The sequence below is a fragment of the Camelus dromedarius genome, chromosome 2 (assembly GCF_036321535.1).
Source record: "Camelus dromedarius isolate mCamDro1 chromosome 2, mCamDro1.pat, whole genome shotgun sequence".
Classification (NCBI taxonomy): Eukaryota; Metazoa; Chordata; class Mammalia; order Artiodactyla; family Camelidae; genus Camelus; species Camelus dromedarius.
Genome location: NC_087437.1, coordinates 88,040,834 through 88,066,805, shown reverse-complemented (window position 1 = coordinate 88,066,805; position 25,972 = coordinate 88,040,834). Strand labels below are relative to the sequence as shown.

General features: G+C 35.0%; 1 protein-coding gene and 1 long non-coding RNA gene across 3 annotated transcripts in view; one reads left to right on the top strand and one right to left on the bottom strand.

The window, feature by feature from the left end:
- ZNF654 (zinc finger protein 654) overlaps nt 1–25,972 on the top strand; it is an 85,807-nt gene that overhangs the window by 9,966 nt on the left and 49,869 nt on the right. For both annotated transcript variants that reach the window (XM_031457509.2, XM_031457503.2), the window contains exon 2: nt 13,516–13,661. In XM_031457509.2, coding sequence (XP_031313369.1) covers nt 13,516–13,661 — 146 coding nt within the window. The remainder of the gene's footprint in view (nt 1–13,515; nt 13,662–25,972) is intronic.
- The window catches only part of LOC116154746 (uncharacterized), a 57,885-nt gene continuing 55,132 nt past the window's right edge, over nt 23,220–25,972 (bottom strand). Inside the window, exon 4 of the long non-coding RNA XR_010384807.1 lies at nt 23,220–25,053. This is a non-coding gene — a long non-coding RNA (uncharacterized LOC116154746). The remainder of the gene's footprint in view (nt 25,054–25,972) is intronic.

Genomic DNA, 25,972 nt, shown 5'->3' with positions numbered 1-25,972 from the left:
ACATGCATTTGGTATCTGTTACAGGATCTGTGCATATGTCTTGATATATACTACAGCATGTTTAAGCAGTTACTGACTGAGTAAAGCAGTGATTTAAAAAGATTCAAGGCAGCAGAAACTAAAGATGTTCATAAATGTAACAGAGAAAAAAAATCGAACTTAAGCTATCAGAAGTTCAATGAGAAGTGATTCTCAACTTATTTTTCTCTCAACCTGCGTGGGATATACCTCTCTCTGAAGCAGTGGGTCACCATAGTGATTATTCTTAAAATGCAAGTGTTATGATGATTGCAGACAGTTACTTTATGTTATTACCTTGTGTTTTGAAGGTTGGAGGGTATGGAATATATTTTAGATACTTATCTTAAATTCTAAGGTTTCCATTTCTCTGTATTATTTAAATTTAACCTTGAGTATCTTGAAACCTTACTAACCTAGAGAACAGTGGATGTGCATTTTTCGACTTTACCTTTTACCAAGCTTTGAAAACTCTTGCCAAAGATCTCTCAGGTTATAGAACTCATTAGTAAAGTTTAAGATTTATATTCCATGCTCATGCGGGTGTGGTAAAAAAGACATGTCATTTTCAGTTGGTGAGAGCAAAAATTACAATACCTTTCTGAACCATAATTCATCAAAATATATTAGAAACATTAAAAATAATTTGTACATTTTGACTTACAGCATTAATTTCTGAGGAAGTATAAATTTGGATATAAAGTGATTCATCATAGCATTAAATGTAATTAATGAAAGGAATGAGTTGAAAATGGAAAAGCAACCAGAACATTTAAAACAGTTGAACACTTTTCAACCCTCATAAACTAAAATATCATTCAGCTTTAAAAAAATGATGTTTTCAGTGACTGTAATGACCTAGGAAAATAAAATACAATGACAAAAAAATTAGGTGGAACAATTTGTTTGTAGCAGGATTACACAATTTGAATATAGTCCATTCTCACTGTACTCAACATATGTATTTTAGAGGGGCAAAGTGTTATAAAGAAAAATCAAATGAGCTGTTTCACTAGGATTGGGATTTCTTGATGGTAATCCATGGAAATCATTCATGTACTTCAGGAAGTCTGTGAACTCTCTGAAATTATTTACGAAAAGGTTGTGTTTTCATTTCTTTGGTGAGCAGGTCTAAGGTTTTTTGTTTTTTGTTTTTATCAGATTCTCTTAAGAATTTCAAAACTTGCTAAACAAACACATCCCACAACTATCCAAACACACCAACAGATTATGAACCTTTGATGTAAGCCATTGGGACACAAGCAGCACCACCTGCTTTTGCAAATAAAACTTTATTGGAGTACGCCCATTCTTTTCATGATGTAACAGCAGGGTTGAAAAGTGGAGATGGAGAATGTATGGCCCATAAGGTGCTTTCTGGCCCTTTCGGAAAAAATATGTAAGTCCCTTTCTTAGTTTTGTACTTATTCTTTCAGTACCCCTGTGAGATAGGTACTGTTTTTAATCTTCATTTTATGAATGACACAAATGAGACTCAGAGAGGTTAAACAGCTAACCCTAAGTCACACAGCAAGAAAAGAGCACTATACCAAGATGTTAATAGTGGTTATATGTGGGCAGATAATGATGATTTTTTTAAAAATATATTATCCAGATTTACTACAGTGTGTGTACATAACTTATAATCAAGAGGGGAGAAAGTTATAAAAAATATGATAGAACTAAGATAATCTTAAAACTCATTCATCCTTTCTTATCATTTTGATTTCCTACATTTCACTGTGTTTATAAAGAGTGAATATGCAATTTTTGCTTCCCTTTATGCTTTTATGGAACTTAACTTTTATTTTTCAGCTCTTTAACTCTGATTTTTTGAAAAAAATTAGAAATTATTCTATTTATAGTTTCTTTAAAACGTTCTGTATTAACTGAAGCCATTTTATCCTTTAACTCTTGAGATTCTGTGTCCTTTCTTTTATATTCTGAAGTTAACTTCAATTATTAAGTGCTTGTAACTTAATAGGTACTCATAAAATGCTGCATGTATCTGACTGTGTATACAACTTACTTTCTCTTAGTATCAATCAGTTGAATTTTCTTTAATTATTTTAATAGACATAGATCTAGATACATAAAAGTGTTGTCGAAGGTATTCCTAAAAGAAAAAAATTGGCAGTGTACTATGTGGGAAGCTTCATCCTAATGATTATTTAAGGAGGAAAAAAGATCACAACCCCTGCCCTCAAGGAACTGAATCATGCAGTAAGGGAGAAGAGGCATATCCGACTACTGCAACCACTGTTATGACCTTCATTCAAGCCGTAGTCATCTTTCCCCTGGACAGTTTTATCTCCCTGCTTCCAATTTTTCTCAGTTTTTTTCTCCACACAGCCAAACTGATCCTTTTAAAGAGATAAGAGTGAGGTCTATTCTAAAACTTCCATGCTTTTCTATCTCAGTATGAAAACCAACATTCTTACAGTGGACTGCAGGGCTTCATGATCCAACCCCTGTCTAGCTCTTTGACTTGTCTCCTATTGCTCTTTGTGTCTGCTGCTTACCTTCAGCCACCCTAGTGTTTTTGCTCCCTCCTTCAACTTCAATAATTATTCTCCTGCCAATTTGCCTTTGTTTTGTCAGCATAAACATTTCAGTTGGATCAAATGAGTTGTCTCCTATTATCAAATTCACAAAGAAAAATTAAAGTCTAGAGTCCAAAGAGGTTAAGGTCCCAAATACTTCCTTCCTGGAATACTGCTTAATCAGAATGAGAGTGCCTGTATGGTCAGGCCTGAGGGTTTTTCAGGGGCTGTAGCTAGGGTGTCTCCTCTGATTGGGAGTGGCTTCTTTTGCACCTCAAAAGAATTATTTAACCTCCAATCTTACTTTTTTAAAAAAATCTAGAAGGTCAGTAGGGCAAACCTTTAACACTCTACCCCACCAACACTCATTAAATTTAGAAACATTGATAATTCCTTGAAATTAGTACATGGTACAGTTGGCTCATTGTACTTTCGCCAGTAGGATTTATTGATATCACTAAAGATGGATATTACAGGGAAGATGGGTGCATAAAAAACTGGGTACGAGGTCAGTTTTGGTTTTAACCTCACTAGGGTGCCAGTCAGTTACGGCAACTGCCAGTGACTATAACTTATAAAGTTTTCCTGGGAAAATTCATCAAGTGGCTTTGTGACTGTATGCTTAACGATATTTTGTTTTGAAGGATGCAAGCACTTAACCTGAACATTTCTACTTGAAAGTTGTATCTGAATTTCTGTCTTGCAGAATTTATAAATTTCCATGGATGACAGCTCTAGGCACCAGGTCATAATGATGTTTCTTCCTTTAGATTTCTACCTTATTAAAAGCTTTTAATTTCCATTTTTGTTTGTGTTGTCCTAGTATTCCTGTGCTGCAGTAAGTGTAGATTCTGTTTAGTAGCACAGCTTCTATACTGTCCCCATATTTGTATTTGGATAATAACCATAAATGGCTACCTGAAATAAAGCTACTTTTAATGTTTCTGATGTCTGCACTTAGAGAAGCCCAGTGAAAACAATATCTCTTCTACTACTTGCTCCTCTAGACCCTTTTTTTATTCTGCTTGTAACTATTCTGGGCCTTCCATAATTTGTTCTACTTCATTAGCAGTGTAAACATTCCTTTTTGTATCATGTTCCTTTCAGCAATAGTAGGATACACTGTTTCAGATAAACATTCTTGGTTTCTGTTTTTGTTTATATTTTAACCTATTCATAAGGTGGCCCCCTCCTGTTTTCCTTTCCCTTTCGCTTTGCTTTTGGATGTAGGTTTTATTTTCAGTTATCTCTTCTAAGATCTCCCATAAATCAGAGATTAAAGTCAAGGAATTCTGAGTTTATCAAAAAGCATTCATTATCAGACAGATTTTGCCTACTCTCACTTCCCCAGTTGAAGAAAATCTTACCAACTCAACATCAAACCTAGATCTGACCTCCTATTTTGTCTTTCTGCAGTTTTGCTTTTCTTTATCCACTACCTGAGGCCTAACTTTGAGTTCCTGAGGCACTTTTTTTGGTGACACTCTGCCATCCCATACATTGTCATCTGTAATAAGTAATAATTTGAAATGTACTGAAAATGCTTCAGGTATTTAAAGATAATCTCTTAGCTTTTTTTTTTCTCTCTAACCTTTCAAATCTTTACAGATTTTACGTTACCATATAACAGCCTCATAGTGTGGTTTTTCACTTGCTCTTATGTACTTTCTATTTCTTTAAAAGACCACCTTGCCGTAGTTGGATTTCCAGTCTGATACACTGAGATTTCCATCACACTATTACCAGCTGTTCCTCTATTAGATGCCTTTGGAGCCAGTCACCCTTTCTAATGAGTAACAACTAAAATACATTTTTCCCCCAATTCCATCTTTAAGAACACATAGTTCTGATATATATATTTCCTCTCTGTTTAGTTCAGCTTCTAAGATTGAACTTTATCTTAAGGAAGTTCTTTTCTTTTTCCATTGTAACATGATGCCCCCCTCCTTTTTTTTTTTTTTTTAACTCTTCCACTGTTATTTTAATTGGAAGTGTATAATTTTTAAAACAAATTTAGTTCTTCTTGAGACAGAACAACATGGTACCTAAAGTTAGTGTTTGAGGCATAGGACTTTTTTTACTTTTTGGCCTTTGGATTTGTATTAATACCATAATAATTCCATTGAGTTTTTCTTCTGCCTGAGCCTAGGAAAATGATTTATGCTCTAAAGGAACCTTGACCCATCTTTATTTCTGCACTTGGTAAAATCCACTGGCCATCTTCATTAAACACAGATAAAATCTTGACATCTACAGCTTTGATTAAATTTATGTACATTATCAGTCCCTGAAGTTAACTTGAGACCAGATTATGACAATGACTCTAGAAGCCTTTGGACAAGTCTCTTGAATATAAGGGCTACCCTTTGAGAACAAAATTAAGATGGAGAGGGACAAAATTAAGTCCACTGATCTAGGACTAATATTAACAGTTTAAAGACTAGATATTCACACACTAGTGTTCTAAGACCCATATGGAACTTAACCAGCTTTTCAGTTTAATCCTCTGGCTTGGAGTCTTTGTCGAGAAATCAGACAGAAGTAAGAAACAAGATTTTTACCTACTAATATCTAAAAAACCTGTATGACTAAAAGACATTTAAAAAAATTCAATAATATAATCAATGCCTCAGCCACATTTGCAATACCATCTGTGGCCAAGCCTGCTAGTTTTTTTTTTTTAAATTGAAGTACAGCTAATTTACAATATTGTGTTAGTTTCAGATGTACAGCATAGTGATTCAGTATTTTTGCAGGTTATATTCCGTTACAGGCTACCACAACATAATGGATATAATTCCCTGAGCTATACAGTATATCCTTCTTGCTAACCTCTTACATATATAGTGGTTTATACCTGTTAATCCCGTGCTCCTAATCTGTTCCTCCCCACTTTCCTCTCTACTTTGGTAACCACAAGTTTGTTTTTTATATCTGTTCAGTATTTCTGTTTTGCACATACATTCATAGGTATTTTTTTTTTAGATTCCACAAGAAAGTGATATCATTTAGTATTTATCTTTCTCTGTTTGGCTTATTTCACTAAGCATAATATTCCATGGTTCCATCCATGTTGCTACAAATGGCAGTTTTTTTTAAGGCTGACTAATAGTCCATTGTGTATATATACACCACATCTTAATCCAGTTGTCTGTTGATGGGCACTTGGGATGCTTCCATGTGTTGGCTAATGTAAATAGTACTGCTATGAAACATTGGGGTGCATGTATCGCTTTGAGTTAATGTTTTCGAAAGTTTTTTTCTGGATATATACCCAGGAGTAGAATTCCGGGGTCATATGGTAGTTCTATTCTTAGTTTTTTAAGGAACATCCATACTGTTTTCCACAGTGGCTGCACCAGTTTACATTCCCAGCAATGCACGAAGGTTCCCTTTCCTCCATATCCTAGACGTTTTGATGATAGCCATTCTGTCACGTGTGAGGTGATAACCTCGTTGTTTTGATTTGCATTTCTCTAATAGCGATGTTGAGCATCTTTTCATATGCTTGTAAGCCATTGTATGTGTTCTTTGGAAGAATGTCTATTCAGGTCTTCTGCTCTTTTTTTGAATTGGATTGGGGTTTGTTTTGTTTTGATATTGAGTTGTATGAGCTGTTCGTATGTTTTGGATATTAACCCTTCGTCAGTTGTATCATTTGCAAATATTCTCCCATTCCATAGGTTTTTCCCTTTTGTTAATGGTTTCCTTTGCTGTGCAAATGATTTTAAGTTTAGTTAGGTCTCCTTTGTTTATTTCTGCTTTTATTTCTTTTGCCTTAGAGGCCATGCTAAATTGAAGTCAGATGCAGAGTTCTGCATAGCCCATGCTAGTTAAGACTTTATCATGTAGACACACATCTGTAGATGACACCAGCTGCAGGCAAATGAAGAGGTTTGTTCACCTCACATGTTCACTTGATATTCATAGACATTTCCATATATTTTGGGGTTCTCTTGTCTATGTGCCAGTTTCAATGTTTATGAGGGAAACATTTAATATATTACTCTCCCTAGTGAGTCTGGAATCAAATGAAAAATTGACAGGTATTAAAATGTATCTATAGCCTTTAAAATGAGCCTACTGCTTACCTTTGGACCTGCTTAAGAGGAAAGTTGGGTCCTGAAGTGAGGACTCAGGACCCTGGTCTGCCTCACTCCATTTGGACGCAGAAAACTCAAGAAGGGATATGAAAGCTTTCTGGGAGTGATGTTGTAACGGATGTTCCTGCTGTGGTTGGTAGCTTAATAGACACTCCTGAAGATTTATGTTTAACACTAAGGTGATAGGGGAATATTAAGATTTGAGATGCTTATACCATCTTCCATTTTATAAAGTTTAGTCTTACTACATTCACAGGACCTATTAAATGCCTTAATGTTGCAGAAATATCAACTTAAGGAGTAGTAAGCTGAACAAACCCCCAACCAAATAACTGGGTTTTAGGTTGCTTACTACTGAAGATTATGTCCTTCTGCAGATTGCAAACAATTTTTAACTTATTAGAATCTATTTCTAAGTGAGTTTGGTGGGTTTTTTAAAAAATGACTTTAATTTTAGATTCTCATTGCATGGTTATCCTGATGGAAAAAAGTCAAATGACAGTGACTGTTCTTTTTCTGAATAGAGCTTTTCTTTATCTTCATTCTCAATGGGAAACTTAAAAAAAAAAAACAAACAAAACTCAGGTATCTGTTCAGGCATGAAGTATTTTATTTATATTGTTCTATCTAGGATATACTTCACATATCAATGAATATTGAATTAAATAGTTGAATCCCAGTAGTAGCTTTTGGAAAGATTTTATCTGGGAGAGGCCTGCCTGCTTCCTAAAAGTGAGTAAAATTTATCATAATTAGTCACATCTAGAAACAAATAATTAACCATTTCATACTGATGAAATAAAATAGTCACCAAAGTTAGCTTAACCTTGCCATTTTCTTCAAACAAAGTGCACTAGTAATAATAGCTGTTTGTTATGTGCCAGGAATTATCCTAGATTTTAATATTATCTTGGTTCTTCAATAGCTCTATGATTAAGGTAGTATTAAATTCATTTTGCCAGAAACTGAGACTGAGAAGTTTAATAATTTTGTTAAGGCTATGCAGCTATTAAATGACAAAGCCAAGTCTGTCTGATCCAAAACCTATATTCTTTCCCTAGTGCTGCCAGTCTACCTGCTCTATTTTTCTGTCTGACTCTAAAATAATAAGCATAGGCAAGGGTAAATCTTGGTATGTAGTTAGGTAACTAGCAAGGAAAATGTGGAATTGTATTTATGTTATAAAATAGCATGCAGAAAATAAATGAGAACATTAAAATTTGAGGGAAAAGGTTGGAGCAAAATAATTTTGTTTTTAAACTTTTAAAAACTGAACTAATTTTATACTTACACAGCAGAGTACAGTGATCAAGATCAGGAAAGTAACATTGTATAATATTCACTAAATTACAGACCTTACTAGAAATTTATCAGTTTTTCCACCAATGCTTTTTTTTCTGTTCCAGGATGTTATTTCTGATCTCACATTGTATTTAATTGTTATTTCTCCTTAGTATCTCCCATTCTGCCAGTTTTTCCTTGTCTCTCATGACCTTGACATGTTTGAAAAATACTGATCAGGTTTTTTTTTTTTTTTTTGTAGAATATCCTGCAGTTTGTGTTTGTCTGAAGATTTCTCATGCTAGGAATGAGTATGCATTTTTTGCAAAAGTACCACAAAAATGCTGTTGTCTTTCTTGGGGCACCATATCAAGGGATTTGTGATGATGGTATGCTTTGTTACTTACTGGTAATACATATCTTGGTATAGCCTGGTTAAGTTTGTGTCTGTGGGGTTTCTCCACTCTAAAGTCACTATCTTTCTGTTTGTAGTTAATAACTGTCTTGGTGGAGATACTTTGAGACTGCGAATCCTGCATCTACTCAAACTTTTCACCCACTAGTATTAGCGTTAATCCATGGTTCTTGTCTGCAGCATTCATTACTGTGTACAGTATTTGCCTAATGGTGATTCCTCTTTCTCTCTTTCCTTCTGTATTTATTAATTAGTATTCTATTATGAGGAAGAGCTGTCTCATCTCTAACTTTTATTGAAGAATTTGATTATTTACTTTTATCAGTATGGACTCATGGATAGTTATCTGGTTCCATGGCTTAAAATCCAATACTGTCATCTATTTTGTTGCTCAAAATATTTGTTCTAACTTTAGCTGCTAGGAGTGCCTTCAGGTTGGCTCCTGTGTTTTTATATCCCATCATTATTTCAGCATTTCCTTACTTCCTAGCACTACAAAATGTTCCAGTTTTATCTTGTTATTTTCCTTGCTCTATCTCGGCTACAGGAGGACATGAACAGCCCAAGTTCCTTGTGATTGAAGAGCCCCAGGTTCCTCATTTTAGAGACTAGTGTTTAGAAATCAAGACTTGGGCCCCAAGTATGTTATTGCTACTGAGGTGACATTGCTCCTAGGCTCTCTCAATGGACAGAGCTTAGGAAATACATATATAGTATACTTTATAGTATATATAGCTATCTTACAAATGAACAATATCATACTGAAAGGGGTGGGGAGAAGACTAAATGTTTCATACAGTGTTTATTTTAGGTACTTAGGAGATTAACATTTATTCAGTGCATAGATTGGCATGTATTACACCCATTTTTTGAAGCTTTAAGAATGGAAGGTAATTGTGTTGTGGCTTTTGGTTTATTCATCAGATTTTAAAGGTGAGCAGATTCATTGTAAACAAGTAATGAAATTAATATTAGTGAACAGCTTGACTGACACCTGTGATCTGTGAGGTGTTTGAAATAATGAAAGTTGATAACAATCTGTGGCCTCACCATGGCCTTCCCTCTCAGTACATGTGTGTGGAGAGACAGAACTCTCTTCTTCTTCTCCTTTTTAATATATTTTATTGAAGTCTAGTCAGTTTACAATGTTGTATCAATTTCTGGTGTACAGCATAATGCTTCAGTCATACATGAACATACATGTATTCATTTTCATATTCTTTTTCACCATAAGTTACTGCAAGATATTGTATATAGTTCCCTGTGCTATACAGTATGAACTTGTTGTTTATCTATTTTATATGTATTAGTTAGTATCTGCAAATCTTGAACTCCCAATTTATCCCTTCCTACTCCCTTCCCCCCAGTAACCATAAGTTTGTTTTCTAGGTCTGTGAGTCTTTCTATTTTGTAAATAAGTTCATTTGTCTTTTTTTTTTCAGATGCCACATGTAAGTTATATATACTATATAAATATATGATATTTTTCTTTCTCTTTCTGGCTTGCTTCAATTAGAATGACTATCTCCAGGTCCATCCATGTTGCTGCAAATGGTATTATTTTATTATTTTTATGACTGAGTAGTATTCCATTGTATAAATATACCACAACTTCTTTATCCAGTCATCTGTTGATGGACATTTATGTTGCTTCCTTCTCTTGGATATTGTAAATAGTGCTATTATGAACATTGGGGTGCATGCATCTTTTTGAATTAAGGTTCCCTCTGGTTATATGCCCAGGAGTGGGATTGCTGGGTCATATGGTAAATCTATTTTTAATCTTTTGAGGAATCTCCATGCTGTTTTCCATAGCAGCTATACCAAACCCTACATCCTACAGCAGCGTAGGAGGGTTCCCTTTTCTCCATAGCCTCTCCAGCATTTATTGTTTGTGAACTTTTGAATGATGGCCATTCTGACTGGTGTGAGGTGATACCTTATTGTAGTTTTGATTTGCTTTTCTCTGATAATTAGCAATATTGAGCATTCTTCCTCTTCTTATAAGGCCATCATACTATCTGATTAGGACCCCTTCCTTATGACATCATTTAATCTTAATTACTTCCTTAAAGTCCTATCTCCAGATACAGTCACACTGAGGATTACGACTTCAAAACTTGAATTTTAAGGGGACACATTTCGGTCTGTAGTAATTTGGATGATGTATTTTAACGTTCTTACGGATCTGATTCTTTATACAGTAATTCTTTGTATAGTAACTGTAAGGACTGTTACTTACTAGAATACTAAAGACAAAGAAATGTAAGATTTGTTGCTTATTGCACAAGGGCCTGGTAGAGCACATTCAGATTATGATGTCCTGGTGTTAGCTCTCATTAGCTGAGTGTTTACAATAGCAGTTATATAGTGCAGAAGAAGAAAAGCAAAAAGACAATATCATGTATACTTTTACATATTTTAAGGACAATATTTAAAAGAGAAATAATGTTATAGTGAATGTTATAGATTTATAGTGAATTATTAGTGTCTGGTATGACATTAAGCTACTGTTTATTGTCATTGTAACTTGTGATTTCTTATACTTAGGAAGATACAGTCAACCCTCCCTGTCTGTCGGTTTCATACCTTTAGATTCAACCAACTATGGATCAAAAATAATTTGGAAAAAAAATTCCAGAAAGTTCCAAAACACAACACTTGAATTTGCTGTGCAATAGCAACTATTTACATTGTATTTGCATTGTATTAGGTATTATAAGTAATCTAGAGATGATTTAAAGTATATGGGAGGATGTCTGTAGGTTATATGCAAATACACTGTTTTTTTAAAGGACTAGAGCATTTGCAGATTTTGGTATGGCAAGATCCTGGAATCAATCCTCCACAGATAATGAGGGACAACTCTATGTATATTTCAGCCAGTCTTGTTTATGTCTTTTCAAGGGATTTGTGGCAAACCTGTTGGAGGCATTGCCTACAAATACTTTTATTATGTTAAGTTTGGGCTGAACTGAATCAGGCAGGGTATTAACAGCTGAATCTTGGTGAATGAGGGAAGCTATAATGAGAACAGAAGGAAGGATATAAGGATATCCTTCTAAGGATATAAACCCAGCCTATAAGCAGGAAGTAAGTGGAAATGTATTAGGGCAAACTATTTGGGACTGAACATAGGAAGAAATGTGAGACTGTCAGGTACCTGTTTTTTATGTAGTACCAAAATTGTGTTGTAGGGGCCAAAAAGAGGCATAGAGGTAGTCAAACACTTCAGTGAAGAGAGCATTTATAGCCAGGGAACCACTGGCTTTAACATTTTCCAATGTTATCTAACATTCTTCTTTTTTGCTTGTGGTGGTTGTTAAAGTTTGTCCTACTTGGCATTTTCACAGCAGTCATTTTTACTTCCCAGGTAGTGAGGACTGCTAGATATGGAAGGGATACAAGTTCACAGAGATATCACCCTCTAGCTTTCTTTTTTAGTCATACGTACGTGTTCCTAGAAACATTGGAGACATGCTGGCCACCTGATACTGCAATTTGGAATTGTCAGAGAACCATGAAAGGCTTGGAGTTCTATCTGAGGTAGATTACCACATTTTCCCAGATGCTGGCTGAAGACGTAAAACTCCTGGGTCAGAGATGATAGACTTTGTTACTCACGGCATAGCAAGCAGCATGAGCTTCAAGTTCATGATGATTCCCTTTGCCTTTCAAGTCTCACAAAGGTGATGTGAATGGCCCAGGTGCATCCTGAACTCCTAGTAAATTTGTGTCACAGCTAAGGAACCCCAAGGTTAGGGAGTCCTAATCTTTTATAATGGTCTGCAAGCGTATCTGCCTGGTCTTTGCTCCAGAGTGAGACATCATCATGAGTATACTGGACAGACAGTAAACAGGCTCACTGCTTTGGAGAGAGACATCATCTCTGTTTTTCAAGGCTGTTTCCTGTAAACACCTTTGAAAGGGTGAAGGCAGTCAGGGCCTCTTTAAAAAAAAAAAACGGAAATACAAGAGACTCATGGAAAATTGTCTCCAACAGGAAGCAAATAATATGAAAAGTTCTTGAGCTCTGAATGTTCTTGGCTTTTTAACTCTGCTCTAGTTTTGCCAGCTTTTAGATCAGGAGTTGGCAAACTTCTTCTGTAAGGGGGCAGATATTAAATATTTTAGGCTTTGTGAGCCTTATGATTTCTGTTATAACTGCTCAACCTGTTGTTGCAGGAAAGCAGCCATAGATAATACCTAAATGGGTGATCCTGGCTATGTTCCAGTAAGACTCTGTGAACATTGAAATTTGAATTTCATATGATTTTCATACATCACAAAATGTTATTTTTAACCATTTGAAAATGTAACATCCATTCTTAGCTTGTAGGTCATACAGAAATGGGTGGCAGGCCAAATATGGCCTCCAGGCCATAGTTTCCAACCTATTTTATAAGATGAATTTATAAAATGTAATACAATGTTTTAATATAGTAGTTTTGCATACAAGAGATCATAATTAACATTTTATAGGACTTGATATTTCTAAAATGTTTTCTCATAAATCATCCCAGTTTAGCTTCAGAGTAACTCTGCAAGGTAGGCATTATTATCTCCATTTTATGGTGGGGAAACTAATGCATAGAGAAGGAAAATGACCTACCCAAATTCATAAAATGAGTTAAGTGACAGAGTCCAGACATTATATTCTGGATTATTTATTCCATAATATGGTATAGTTTAAACTTTTATAATGAGAACATCACACCAACATATCTTTAATACTCATTTGTTGCTATAATGTTTAGAGTTCAGTCTTGCACATAATAATGATGATAATGCATGCTCATTTCTAATTTTCTTTATTAGTATATTCTGCTGTCTAGCTATTTTAATATTTAGTAATTGGTATTTTGACAAAAATTAGATATGGGATGTGAAGGTATTTTTTACAATATTTGTAAAGATTTGACAGTTGAAAAGTATGGTCATTCATATACTATATTTTCACATTTTCAAAGATAATAGTTCATTTTATTTTCAGATGCACTCCATGAAACTAAGCAATGAAGAACTTTTTCTCCCTCCTAAATCATTTCTATTCATGCTGAACTAATGTTTTAAAAAGTTTTACCCAAATTTTTAAACTCGAGATGTTGAGAACATTTTCTCTAATGATGTACTTTTTGGATTGCTTCTCTATCAGGTGGTTGAAGATTATGCTGGAAGATGGCAGGTCCCTTTGCCACAGCTTCAGGTTCTTCAGACTGCACTTTGCTGTTTTACATCAGCAAGTGCATCATTCCCAGATGAATGTGAGCACGTACAGTATGTTTTGAGTAGCCTTGCCTTGTAAGTACTCTTTACTTCTTATGAAAGTATTTTCTTGATGTATTTATACAAGTATATTTCTTGTTGAATTGGTTTTTGATTATTTTCTTTGTAGAAGGAACCTTTCCTAAAGTCTTTTCTGAAAAATAAATTTCCATTTCTTCATTTAAGTGTTTAGGCTTGATTTTGAACATTTAACCACAATTTTACTTTTAGTTTTAGAGTTAAATGAAATTGTTACATAGACTCTTAGGGTCACTGCTAGCACTTTCCTTTTTAATTCCCCAGATTGCTTTGGCAAACTTTAATGTAAGTCCCAGAATACAGCAATTGAGGCCATCATAGTTAGCAGAGGGACCTTAAATCAGGTCAGAAAGAGGAAACTTTGGTTTTTAAAAATATTTGTGAAAGACTTTGAGTTAAAGATCACCAACTGAGCACTTGTGTTTGTCCTTTTTGCCCTCGTAGATCCTACTAAAAGAGTAAAGAAGTAAAAGAGGGAAATAGAGTGAAAAGGCAAGAGAAGAGTCATCAGTGAATAAAAAGATCTCAACAATTTTTTGTGGAAGGAAAACAGATAGAGGAGTGGTCTTTGAAAAATGACAGAGCAAGTCACAACTTAATTTTGTGTGTGTGTGTGTGCGCCTCAAATTACACTCACATCACAATAGTGGGTTGTGAATTCATTTAATAACATTACAAAATACAATAGAAAATATCAGAGTATGCCTCATATAAGTATTATTTTGTGAAACTCTTGTTTTATATATTCATATTTATGTATGTGTATACTTTATTATTTATAAAACATTTTTTTAAAACCGTGGGTAGCATTTAAAACAAAATTATCTTCCGCCTTGTAAGAAAGGAGGAAGATTGTCTGTCCTGCCTCCCTCCCCTTGGAATCCTAAGGAAGTGTAGAGTTTGAATGTGCAAGGTATGAAATAGAGAGTAGAGAATGAGATACTTTGGGAGAATACAGATAAAGGAGTTAATTGCAGTTTTTCCATTCAGGCCATTCACTAGACCTTAGGGCCAGGGTAAGTTGGGGAAACTGCATTACTACTTTTTTTTTCCTCTAAAGAAATTAAGTGACTGGAGCAGTGACCTTTGTATTCTGGCAATTAAGAGTTCTTCTTTGAGACAGCTAGCTAATCACTTAATTATCCTAAAGCAAAACTTACCAATCATCAGACTCTAGACATGCTTGCTCATAGGGCTCCCAATTAATCTGCTTATGGCTTTATTCTTAAATATTAATGAGCATTCAAGAATCATCAGACATTTGAGGAATGACTTCAACATGAAAAAAAATACAATGAAAACAAACTAAAAAAAATTCTGGAAGAACTAGTGTTAATGTCGAAAACCAAAAAGTTAGAAGATAAATATAAAATCTATCATTATCATTTTCAGAGAGAGTTGAGAAGATATGTATGACATTAAAACATAAATATATCATGCCATGTGAAAGAAATAATGAAATACCAAAAATGAGTTTGTGGAAAATTAAGAAAATAATATGGTTAAAATTTAAAATTCTGTAGGGAAGTTGGAAGGTAAAGTTGAGGAAATAGTCCAGAATGTAAAACAGAATCAAAGAGATGGAATGTCAGAAAAAAAATAAACTGATACAGTGGCTTCATATAGAAGATTCATTATTTAATTAGTTGGAGTCCCAGGAAAAGAATTTAGAGAATATATATTGGAGGAAAATTTTGAAGACATAATAAAAGAATTTCCCAGAACTAAAAGTCATAAACTTCAAAACTGAAAGAGCCCCAGAAGTGCTCAGCACAATGAATATAAAAGATACTTAGCTAAATACATTATTCCCCAATTTGAAAATAATCAGGAATGAAAAACAGACTGGAACACCTTCCAGAGAGAAAAAACGAGGAACAGACATCAGGTTGATATCAGTCTTCATACAACCAACAGTGGGTGGTGGAATATAATGAATCAGTGTCTCTAAAGATTTGGAGAGAAATTATTTTCAGTTTAGAAATTTTATGCTCATCCAAACTAGCAGTGAGGTGTGAGAGTGGAAACAATACTTCAGGCATGTAAGGACCTAGAAGATTGAGTTATACACATATTCTTTTTTGGAAGCTGTTAGAGAATGTGCTCCAGAAAAATGAGGTGTAACAGATTAAAAAAAAAAGAAGACGACCCAGATTAAAAAAAAAAAAAGAAGACCCAGATAACCTTTGATCTAGGAAACAGTAGCTTTTACTTAAGATAGGGGGAAGAGAAGTCCCAGGATCAACTGCCAAGTGGTAGGCCTTACAGACGTTCACCTCCAAGAGGGAAATACCCAGTAAAAATGGAGATTTGAAACTAACCTTGAGAATTTGTAACCATTTAAAGTAGTGATAAAAGTAGACAAGGCAAAGGGAATAGAAAAGCAGTTAAATACTCCAGGAAAATTAAAAATAATCTGAACAGGATAGGACACAGAGTCATTAGCATACTACTTAGATATACACTGAGTGTTATTTATTTAGTTTTCTTCATGCAGATGATGCTTTTTGACTAAACTTTTAAAGTACAGAAAATAATTACAGAACAGAAGAAATTATTGACCTTTCAATATAAGACTGATGGAAGTTGTGAGTTGAAAGTAAAGGACAAAGGCACTGAATTCTTTAATTCTTATTTTACAAAATGGAATGTCAGTAGTACATGAAACCATAAATAAAGGTGTAAGTAAAGTTACAAGGATAAATAATAGAGGAAATAATACAGAGTAACTTTTGGAAAGATGAAATTGGTTGTGCAAGGAGTTAAATTCTCTTCTATCACAGCAGAAAGTTAAAAGATAATATTTAAAATTGGTAAGTCAAGAAATACTGGCAAAGTTTATTATCAACAGCTATTAAAAATATTGAAAGTTGTTAATACTGGGGCACTGGACTAGTGAGAGAGAGGGTTCAAGCCTTTCTGTACACTTAGAATTTTTAAATCTTGACTATGTGTAAATTTCATACATATGAACTGTATTTTTTTATTTATATATATGCATAAAAATTTTAAAGCGTGCATGTACATTGTGTTTCTTTAAAAATTTACTTGTATATACTCAAAGTTGTAGGGAAGGAGCTATGTGAAGTGGTGGTTGTGTTCTCCAGCCTAATTGTGATCATTTCACTATACCAAAATACCAAGTTGTATACTTTAAATATGTACAATTTCTGTTTGTCAATTGTACCCCAGTAAAGCTGAAAAAAATTGTGGGAGAGAAGAATAGTTTAGAATGTACCATTATTTAGATTTGTGAGAGTACAGTAGTTTAAAAAAACAACCATTATTTTAAAAATTATTTCATGGTGCCTAAATGAATATGGGAAATATGAAGACTTCTTGATTATAACTGACAAATCTTACCCAAGCTAGTTTTAACAATAACAACAAAAATAAAGGGCATTGAGGGATTTATTAGATGAATAAGTCATCTAATAAGCAAGCAAGGACTAGAACTAGTTTGAGGATTTTCTGAATCCAGAGGATAAAATACCATCTAGAACTGTTGTCTTCCTTTCCAACATTCCTCTTTTGGCTTCATTGTAACTCTTAGATCTGCTGACAATTTTGGGATTAAGTTTAGTTTATTAACCAAGGGAGAAGAAACCCCCTTCCCCCACCTCTAACCCCCAAATACTTTGGGAATTCGGGCCTGGCTGAGGGTTATGTGCCCACTGCTTGTACTAATCACTGTGTTGAGAGGAGTATGGTGAGATTTTTCAGCTGTCTGATGGCAAGCCCACCCCACAGCTAGGGGAAACGAGGATGCTACATTGGCAGCTCCAGGAGGACCATAGAAACATTGGAGGAATAAGCAGTTTCCTCAAGAAGTAAATGAGGTAGTGTGAAAGAGAGCTGGTTAAGTAGACAAAAATAATAGATGTCTATGACAAAGAATTTTTTATGTGATACTTTGAAAGTTACCAAAACTGTCTCAATGATTCCCTGCTGATTTCTGAGGAAAATAAAATGAGTATTGAAAGAAATACATCATTTGTAAGCAAGAAGTACTATTCTTGATTTAGTGCCTATTTGGACAATTTCTCCCCTTTCATCTATGTAGTCTTTGTTAACTTTAGTGTTGTAATATGAAAATGCTTTTAAGGCTTTCAAAAGTACTTTCTAAAAAGTTTTTTAAGTCACTTACTGACTTAATATTTCATTGTTTGCTAGCTTTTTAACCGCTACTCATGGAAAGAATAATGTGTTAAGCAGAAGCAGATCTTGTCTAAGATGGACAGTGCCAGGCATAAGAAAGTAAACCATCTTAGTGGTTTGTTAAATAGTAATGTTTGGTATAAGGAAAACTTTCTGCATTATTTGAATTTACTTTCACAGAAAAATTACTTGTACTTTTAATACCAGAAGAAAAATGGGGAAATAGCAACTTGGTGGTATCATTAGAAGAGCAGAAAGTCTGTAACTGTTCTGTTTTATTTAAATATTTAAGCCAGAAAATTATTCTAACAATTGTTCCTTAATCATTCATTCATTCATTCATTCTGTAAATCTCTGTGCTTGGTTCTAGGGATAAAACAGTAAATAAGATAGATAAGTCCTTGTTTGCAAAGGCCTTACAGGGCTAAAAGGTATTACACAAGTAGCTCCACTATTCTGTATTGTAATTATGGAAGGATTGCAGGGTACAATAATGGGGGACTGGACATGGTCTGGAAGGTCAGGGAAAGTTTGCTTAGTGAACCAATACTTCTTCAGCTGAGCTCTGAAAGAGTGATGGGACTAAATTAGATGAAGGAGCAAAAGAGCCTCCCAGGGATGGCAAACTGAATGTTCAAGGTGTATGGATAGGATGTCAGGATATTAATGGATTTCATTATAACTCATATCTGTTTGTAGAATTCTTATTTATGATATGTATCAAATATTTTAAATTTTTATTCACTTACACTAAAAATTTATAGATGAGCTAAAGACGTAATACCTATAACATTCTGTCTTATGCAAGTATATATATGTAATATATGCATGTAAAATATATGTTACATGTTAAATATAAAAATTACTATAGTCTCTGGTAGTGTGGTCTGTGTGTCCACCTTCATAAAGACCTGTGACCACCTTGTAAATCAGTACGTATGTGAAGACCTGCCGTCTGTAGGCTGGAGATTCTAAAAACTGCAGGTTTCCCAAGATGTTATTTACAGAGAAGGAAACTGGAGTGTTGTTTTTTTTTTTTAAACTTTTTTTTATTGAGTTATAGTCATTTTACAATGTTGTGTCAAATTCCAGTGAAGAGCACAATTTTTCAGTTATACATGAACATACATATATTCATTGTCGCATTCTTTTTTGCTATGAGCTGCCACAAGATCTTGTATATATTTCCCTGTGCTATACAGTATAATCTTGTTTATCTATTCTGCATATGTCTGTCAGTATCTATACATTTTGAACTCCCAGTCTGTCCCTCCCCGCCCCCCCCCCCCCTTGGCAACCACAAGTTTGTATTCTTTGTCTATGAGTCTGTTTCTGTTTTGTATTTATGTTCTTTTTTTTTTTTTTTAGATTCCACATATGAGCGATCTCATATGATATTTTTCTTTCTCTTTCTGGCTTACTTCACTTAGAATGACATTCTCCAGGGACATCTATGTTGCTGCAAATGGCATTGTTGTTTTTTATGGCTGAATAATATTCCATTGTATGAATATACCACATCTTCTTTATCCAGTTATCTGTTGTTGGACGTTTAGTCTGTTTCCATGTCTTTGCTATTGTGAATAGTGCTGCTATGAACATTGGGGTGCAGGTGTCTTTTTGAAGTAGAGTTCCTTCTGGATATATGCCCAGGAGCAGGATTACTGGGTCATATGGTAAGTCTTTCCTAGTCTTTTTTGAGGAATCTCCATACTGTATTCCACAGTGGCTGCACCAAACTGCATTCCCACCAGCAATGTAGGAGGGTTCCCTTTTCTCCACAGCCTCTCCAGCATTTGTCATTTGTGGACTTTTGAATGATGGTCATTCTGACTGGTGTGAGGTGATACCTCGTTGTAGTTTTGATATGCATTTCTTTGATAATTAGTGATATTGAGCATTTTTTCATGTGCCTATTGAGCATTTGTATTTCTTCCTTGGAAATTGCTTGTTTAGGTCTTCTGCCCATTTTTGGATTGGGTTGTTTGTTTTTTCCTTATTAAGTCATATGAGCTGCTTGTATATTCTGGAGATCAAGCCTTTGTTGGTTTCAGCCTTTGCAAAAATTTTCTCCCATTCTGTAGGTTGTTGTTTTGTTTTACTTATGGTTTCCTTTGCTGTGCAGAAGCTTCTAAGTTTCATTAGGTCCCATTTGTTTATTCTTGCTTTTATTTCTATTGCTTGGGAGACTGCCCTAGGAGAACATTTTTGAGATGTATGTCAGATAATGTTTTGCCTATGTTTTCCTCTAGGAGGTTTATTATATCTTGTCTTATCTTTAAGTCTTTGATCCATTTTGAGTTGATTTTTGTGTATGGTGTAAGGGAGTGTTCTAGCTTCATTGCTTTACATGCTGCTGTCCAGTTTTCCCAACACCATTTGCTGAAGAGAGTGTCTTTATTCCAATGTATATTCTTGCCTCCTTTGTCAAAGATGAGTTGACCAAAAGTTTGTGGGTTCATGTCTGGGCTCTCTGTTCTGTTCCATTGGTCTATATGTCTGTTTTTGTACCAATACCATGCTGTCTTGATTACTGTAGCTCTATAGTATTGTCTGAAATCTGGGAGAGTTGTTCCTCCAGCCTCTTTCTTTTTCTTCAGTAATGTTTTGGCAATTCTAGTTCTTTTGTGGTTCCATATAAATTTTGTTGTGATTTGTTCTAGTTCTGTAAAGAAACTGGAGTGTTTTTATTCATACCTGAGTGTTTTTAAAAATTTTATGGAAATAAATAGTCATGTAGAGAATTGTTGTAAATTAACTGATTATAATTTTACCAGGTTGACTCTCCTTGTTCGCTGTATTTTTTAAAGAAGTGAAGATTTTGCCATGTGTATATATGTGTTTGCATTTAAAAGGACCTCAAATTAATTCCCTTTTATAGATAAGAATGCTGAGGCCTGAGAAGTTAGGAAACTTTTGCAAATCTGAGTTAAGTTCTGTTTATTTTTCCTATTGTTTTCCTGTTTTAAATTGGTTAAACACTGATTCCTAAAAGTTTTCCAGGTAGAACAAAGCAAAAAACCTGAAACTAAGTGGACATTCAGGCAAAGAACATAGGCTTCACCCATTTTACATAAAATGAAAGCAAACTTTAATGCTGCCTTTCTAGCCTCCTTTAAGCCCAGCAAAAAGTAAGTGTTCATATATTTTAGCATTCCACGTAGGGTTCAGTGATGGACAGTAGTAATTTGCCTGGCAGCCACTAGGTCCACAAGGATTCACATGGTCGACTGGAGGAGGGAACTGGTTCTGCTAGTAGCATTTAGTATATGCAGTGGTAAACACTGAAGGTGTATACCTAATATGCCAAGTTGCATAGGGAGAGAAGACCGAAAAGCCTTCTCTTTCATGGAACAAACTGGGTTTAATCACTCTCTTATTTAGAGTGGCTGGGTAGTCACGGCTACACGTATAATGACACATCAGTGACCCTTTCTCATTATGTTGCAGAATTACACCATATTTCAAACATAGCATTGATGCATAACTTCAGTCTCCACTGTATTATAATCATGTTTTTTTGGTTGCATTTATAACTTAAGTTTAGGCTTCAACTAATTTAGAAAACAGCCTAGAAATCAAAGGAAGAAAGGCTAATTACAAAGGGCCATTTTTTTTTCCTGATGTGGCTAGTCCCCAATCAGTATTATCATTTCTCTACAACATGTAACGCTCTTATTACTTTTTGACTCTTCAGTTTTTTTGACCAACATTTATTCAAAATCTTCTCCAATTTTGCATCCATTATTGTTGCTAGTCATTTGTGAAAGGTGAACTTCATTTATAGAGAAATGGAGGCTGTCTAGCTTTGTATTTTTTTGTTTTCTCTCTCTGAAGAAGAGATATATTTCTTTTTTGAGTAATTGGGAGGTTTCAATTACATTCCCTCAATACTGTTTTGTTTTTCTTTACTATTACATTAGAATATGTTGTTTTCAGGACTTGAATTTAAAGTCAAATTAGACATACCTATGTGCATTTATTTATATTGGCCGTGTTTAGAAACTCAGCATTTCATTTGCTAGTTGTGAACTGGCATCTTTTCCCTCATAATTTTCATCACTCCTTTTGTTAAGTTTGGAATGAAGCAGTTGAGACTAGAGTCATTTTAAAGGCAGAGAGATAGAGGGATTATTTACTGGTATATTTGTGTTGGCAGAGATGAAAAGTGATTGGGTGATAACTAATCTGTTATCACTCATAGTACACATCAGAAATCTAGAAGGATGTATGTGCATAGCTTTAAAAAATGGCGTTTATTTTTTACTGATATAACTAAAGGAAGGAAAACTTGGTAATTGCCTTTGTCACTGTGGATACACCAAAACTAGAGTGAAGAAGCAGTAGACTACTCTTTTTTTTTTTTTTTTCATTTTCAATTCACTGAGCATTTGTTGAGCATTCAGTGTTTGGCAGCATACAAGGGCAGAGAAGTGAATGCCTTGACCCATGACCTAGGGCTTAACTAAAAGTTTGAGACCAGAGAAAGCTGTTACAAACAAAGTCATCATAAACGAGTTAGCATTATGTGGCCCTACTGTGGGGCCAGGCATCATTTACTTGTCTAAGGAACCTTGCCGAGAGGTATAGTCTTTTCTTTTTTCCTTAAATGTCCTTTTATTTTTTTTTTCATTTTTCAGTTTTATTAGGTAAAATTGTTACAGTTTAACTTCACATATACAATATATTGCATGTGAATACATATACACAATATACTGCACATATTTTTTAAAATTTACACACATGTACTAAGAACATTGTTTCTAAGAACATTTAGAGCTTTAGCTTTTTAAACTCACATAGCTATCAAAGGAATAAAGCCAACCACAAAATAAAAATTCATTCAAAAAGATACATACACCCCACCATTAACAGTAACATTATTTATAATTGCCAAGATATGGAAGCATCGTAAGTGCACATCAATAGATGAATGGATAAAGAAGATGAAGCATATATATGTAATGGAGTACAACCATAAGAAGGGTATTTTGCCATCTGTGGCCCTTCATTCACTTTTTTTTTTTTTCACTTCAAAACCCAGAATTTTATAAGTGGCATAAACATTTCCATTGCATCAAAAACAACAAAATACCTAGAAATAAAGTTAACCAAGGAGGTTACCTATACTCTGAAAACTGTAAAACACTGATGAAGAAAATTGAAGATGATGCAAAGAAATGGAAAGATATCTTGTGCTCTTGGATTGGAATAATCAACATTATCAAAATGGCCATACTACCCAATGCAACCGCTGTCAAAATACTCAAGACATGCTTCACAGAACTAGAACAAACAATTCCAAAATTTATATGGAACTGTAAAAGACCCCAAACTGCCAAAGCAATCTTTTGTAGGTCTTTTTTTTTTTTTTCTTCCTTCTTTTTGTTCTGTTTTCTTATGATTTGATAACTAGAGAAGTTCCTTTAACATTTGTTGTAAAACTGGTTTGGTAGTGCTGAATTCTTTTAACTTTTGTTTATCTGTGAAGCTTTTGATTTCTCCATCAAATCTGAATGAGAGCCTTGCTGGATAGAGTATTCTTGGTTGTAAGTTTCCCCGTTACATCACTTTAAATATATTTTCCCACTCCCTTGTGGCCTGTAGAGTTTTTGCTGAAAAATCAGCTGATAACCTTATGAGAGTTCTCTTGTGTGTTATTTGTTTCTTTTCTCTTGCTGATTTTAATATTTTCTCCTTATCCTTAATTTTTGTCTGTTTGATTATTATGTACCTTGGTGTGTTTCTCTTTGGGTTGATCCTGTGTGGGACTCTCTGCATTTCCTGGAGTTGGGTAACTGTTTCCTTTCCCATGTTAGGGAAGTTTTTGGTTATTATCTCTCCAAAATTTTTCTCAGGTTTTTTATCTCTCTCTTCTCTTTCTCTTTCTGGGACTCCTATAATGCGAACATTAGTGCACTTCATATTGTCCCAGAGTTCTCTTAAATTATCCTCATTTCTTTTCATTCTTTTTTCTTTTTTCTGTTCTGCAGTAGTGATTTCCACTGGTCTGTCTTCTAGCTCATAGATCTGTTCTTCTGCCTCATTTAACCTATTCTTAGTTCCTTCTGGTGTGTTATACATTTCAGTGATTTTATTCTGCAACTCTGGGTATTCTTTATATTTTCCAACTCTTGCTAAAAACTTGGCTCTGTGCATCTATACTCCTCTTGAGTTCTCTGAACATCTTCACCATCTTTACTTTAAACTCTTTCTCAGATAAATTACCTATTTCCTCATCACTTATTTCTTCTTCTGGGATTTTATATTGTGCCTTGGTGTGGGAGATACTTCTCTGCTGCCTCATATTGTCTGTCTTTCTATTTATATTTTTAGGTAGGTTAGTTAACGTTTCTTGACCTTGGAGAGGTGGCCCTCTGTGGGAGACGTCCTATGCGTCCCAGCAGTATACTCCTTTCATTACCCAAGGGCCAGGGTCCAGCTGGTCCCAGTGTAGAGTCTGGTCTGTGTTTGTAGATTCCTTCCACAGGCTTTGGGATTGTTGTTTTCTTATTTCTGGTATCTGCCCCTGGTGGATGAGGCTGGACTAGAGGCTTATGCAGGTTTCCTAGCAGGAGGAGCCGGTGCTTGCTCACTGCTGGGTGAAGCTTGGTCCTGGACCTCTGGTGGTTAGGGCTGTGTCTAGAGGTGTTTGTGGCTCAGGAGAGCTGCTCATGGGTGGGGCTTTGTTCCTACCCAGTATGTTGTTTTGCCTGAGGCTTCTCTGCAGGCTGTTGGGGGGGGGGCTAGATCTTGGTGCTAATGATCCAATCAAGATGTCAGCCTCCAGGGAAGCTCATGTAGATGAACCTCCCAGAATGTCCGCCACCAGCTTTTATGTCCTCTGTGTGAGCTGCAGTAGAATATCCCCTGGGTGGGCAACCCACAAACTAAGGAATAATTGGGTCACAGAGCCCCCCCCCCCCCCGGCAAGAATGAGAGTTCTGGGCCCCATGTTGGGCTTTCCAGCCCGGGGTTCTGGCATTGGGAAGAGGTGGAGACCCCAGGACATCTGGTTCTGAAGGCCAGCAGGGCTTGGCTCCAGGAACCCCACAGGACTGGAGGAAACAGAGACTTCATTCTATTGGGAAGTGTACACAGAATCTCACGTGTGCCAGGTCCAAGGGTAGAGGCAGTGATTTCATAGGAACCTGGGCCAGGCCTGCCTGCTGGTTTTGGAAGGTCTCCTGGGAACAGAGGACGGCTGTGGAATGTTCATAGCAATAAATACCTACATCAAGAAATAAAGGAGATCTCAAATAGCCTAACTTTATACCCCAAGGAATCAGAACAAGAACAACAAACAAAACCCAAAGCTAGTAGAAGGAAGGAAAGATCAAAGGTCAGAATACATCAACAAAAGAAAGGACAAAAATCACATGATCAACTCAGTAGATGCAGAAAAAGCATTTGATAAAATTCAACTCCCATTTATGATAAAAACTCTTAGAAAAGTGGGTATAGAGAACATATTTCAACATAGTAAAAGCTATTTATTAAACCCACAGCCAACATAATACTCAGTGATGAAAAGTTGAAAGTCTTCCTACTAAAATCTGGAACAAGAGGATGCCCACTCTCACCACTTCTATTCAACCTAGTATTGAAAGTTCTAGCCATACTAATCAGACAAGAAAAAGAAATAAAAGGGATCCAGATTGAAAGAGAATAGGTAAAATTGTTACTATATGCAGATGACGTGATACTATATATAGAAAACCCTAAAGACTCCACACAAAAACTACTAGTGCTGATAAATACAGCAGGGTAGCAGGAAACAAGATTAACATACAGAAATCTGTTGTGTTTCTTTACACTAGCAATGAGATATCAGAAAAGGAAAATTTAAAAAAAAATCCCTTTCAAAATTGCATCAAAAAATATAAAATACTTGGGAGTAAACCTGACCAACAAGGTAGGTGAAAGACTTATATACAGAGAACTATAAAACATTGATTAAGGAAATTAAAGATGAGTTTTAAAAAATGGAATGATATCCCATGCTTTTGGAATGGAAGAATTAGTATTGTTAAAATGGCCGTACCACCCAAAGCAATCTAGATTTAATGCAATCCCTATCAAATTATCTAGGAGATTTTTCACAGAACTAGAACAAATAATCCTAAAATTCATATGGAATCACAAAAGAA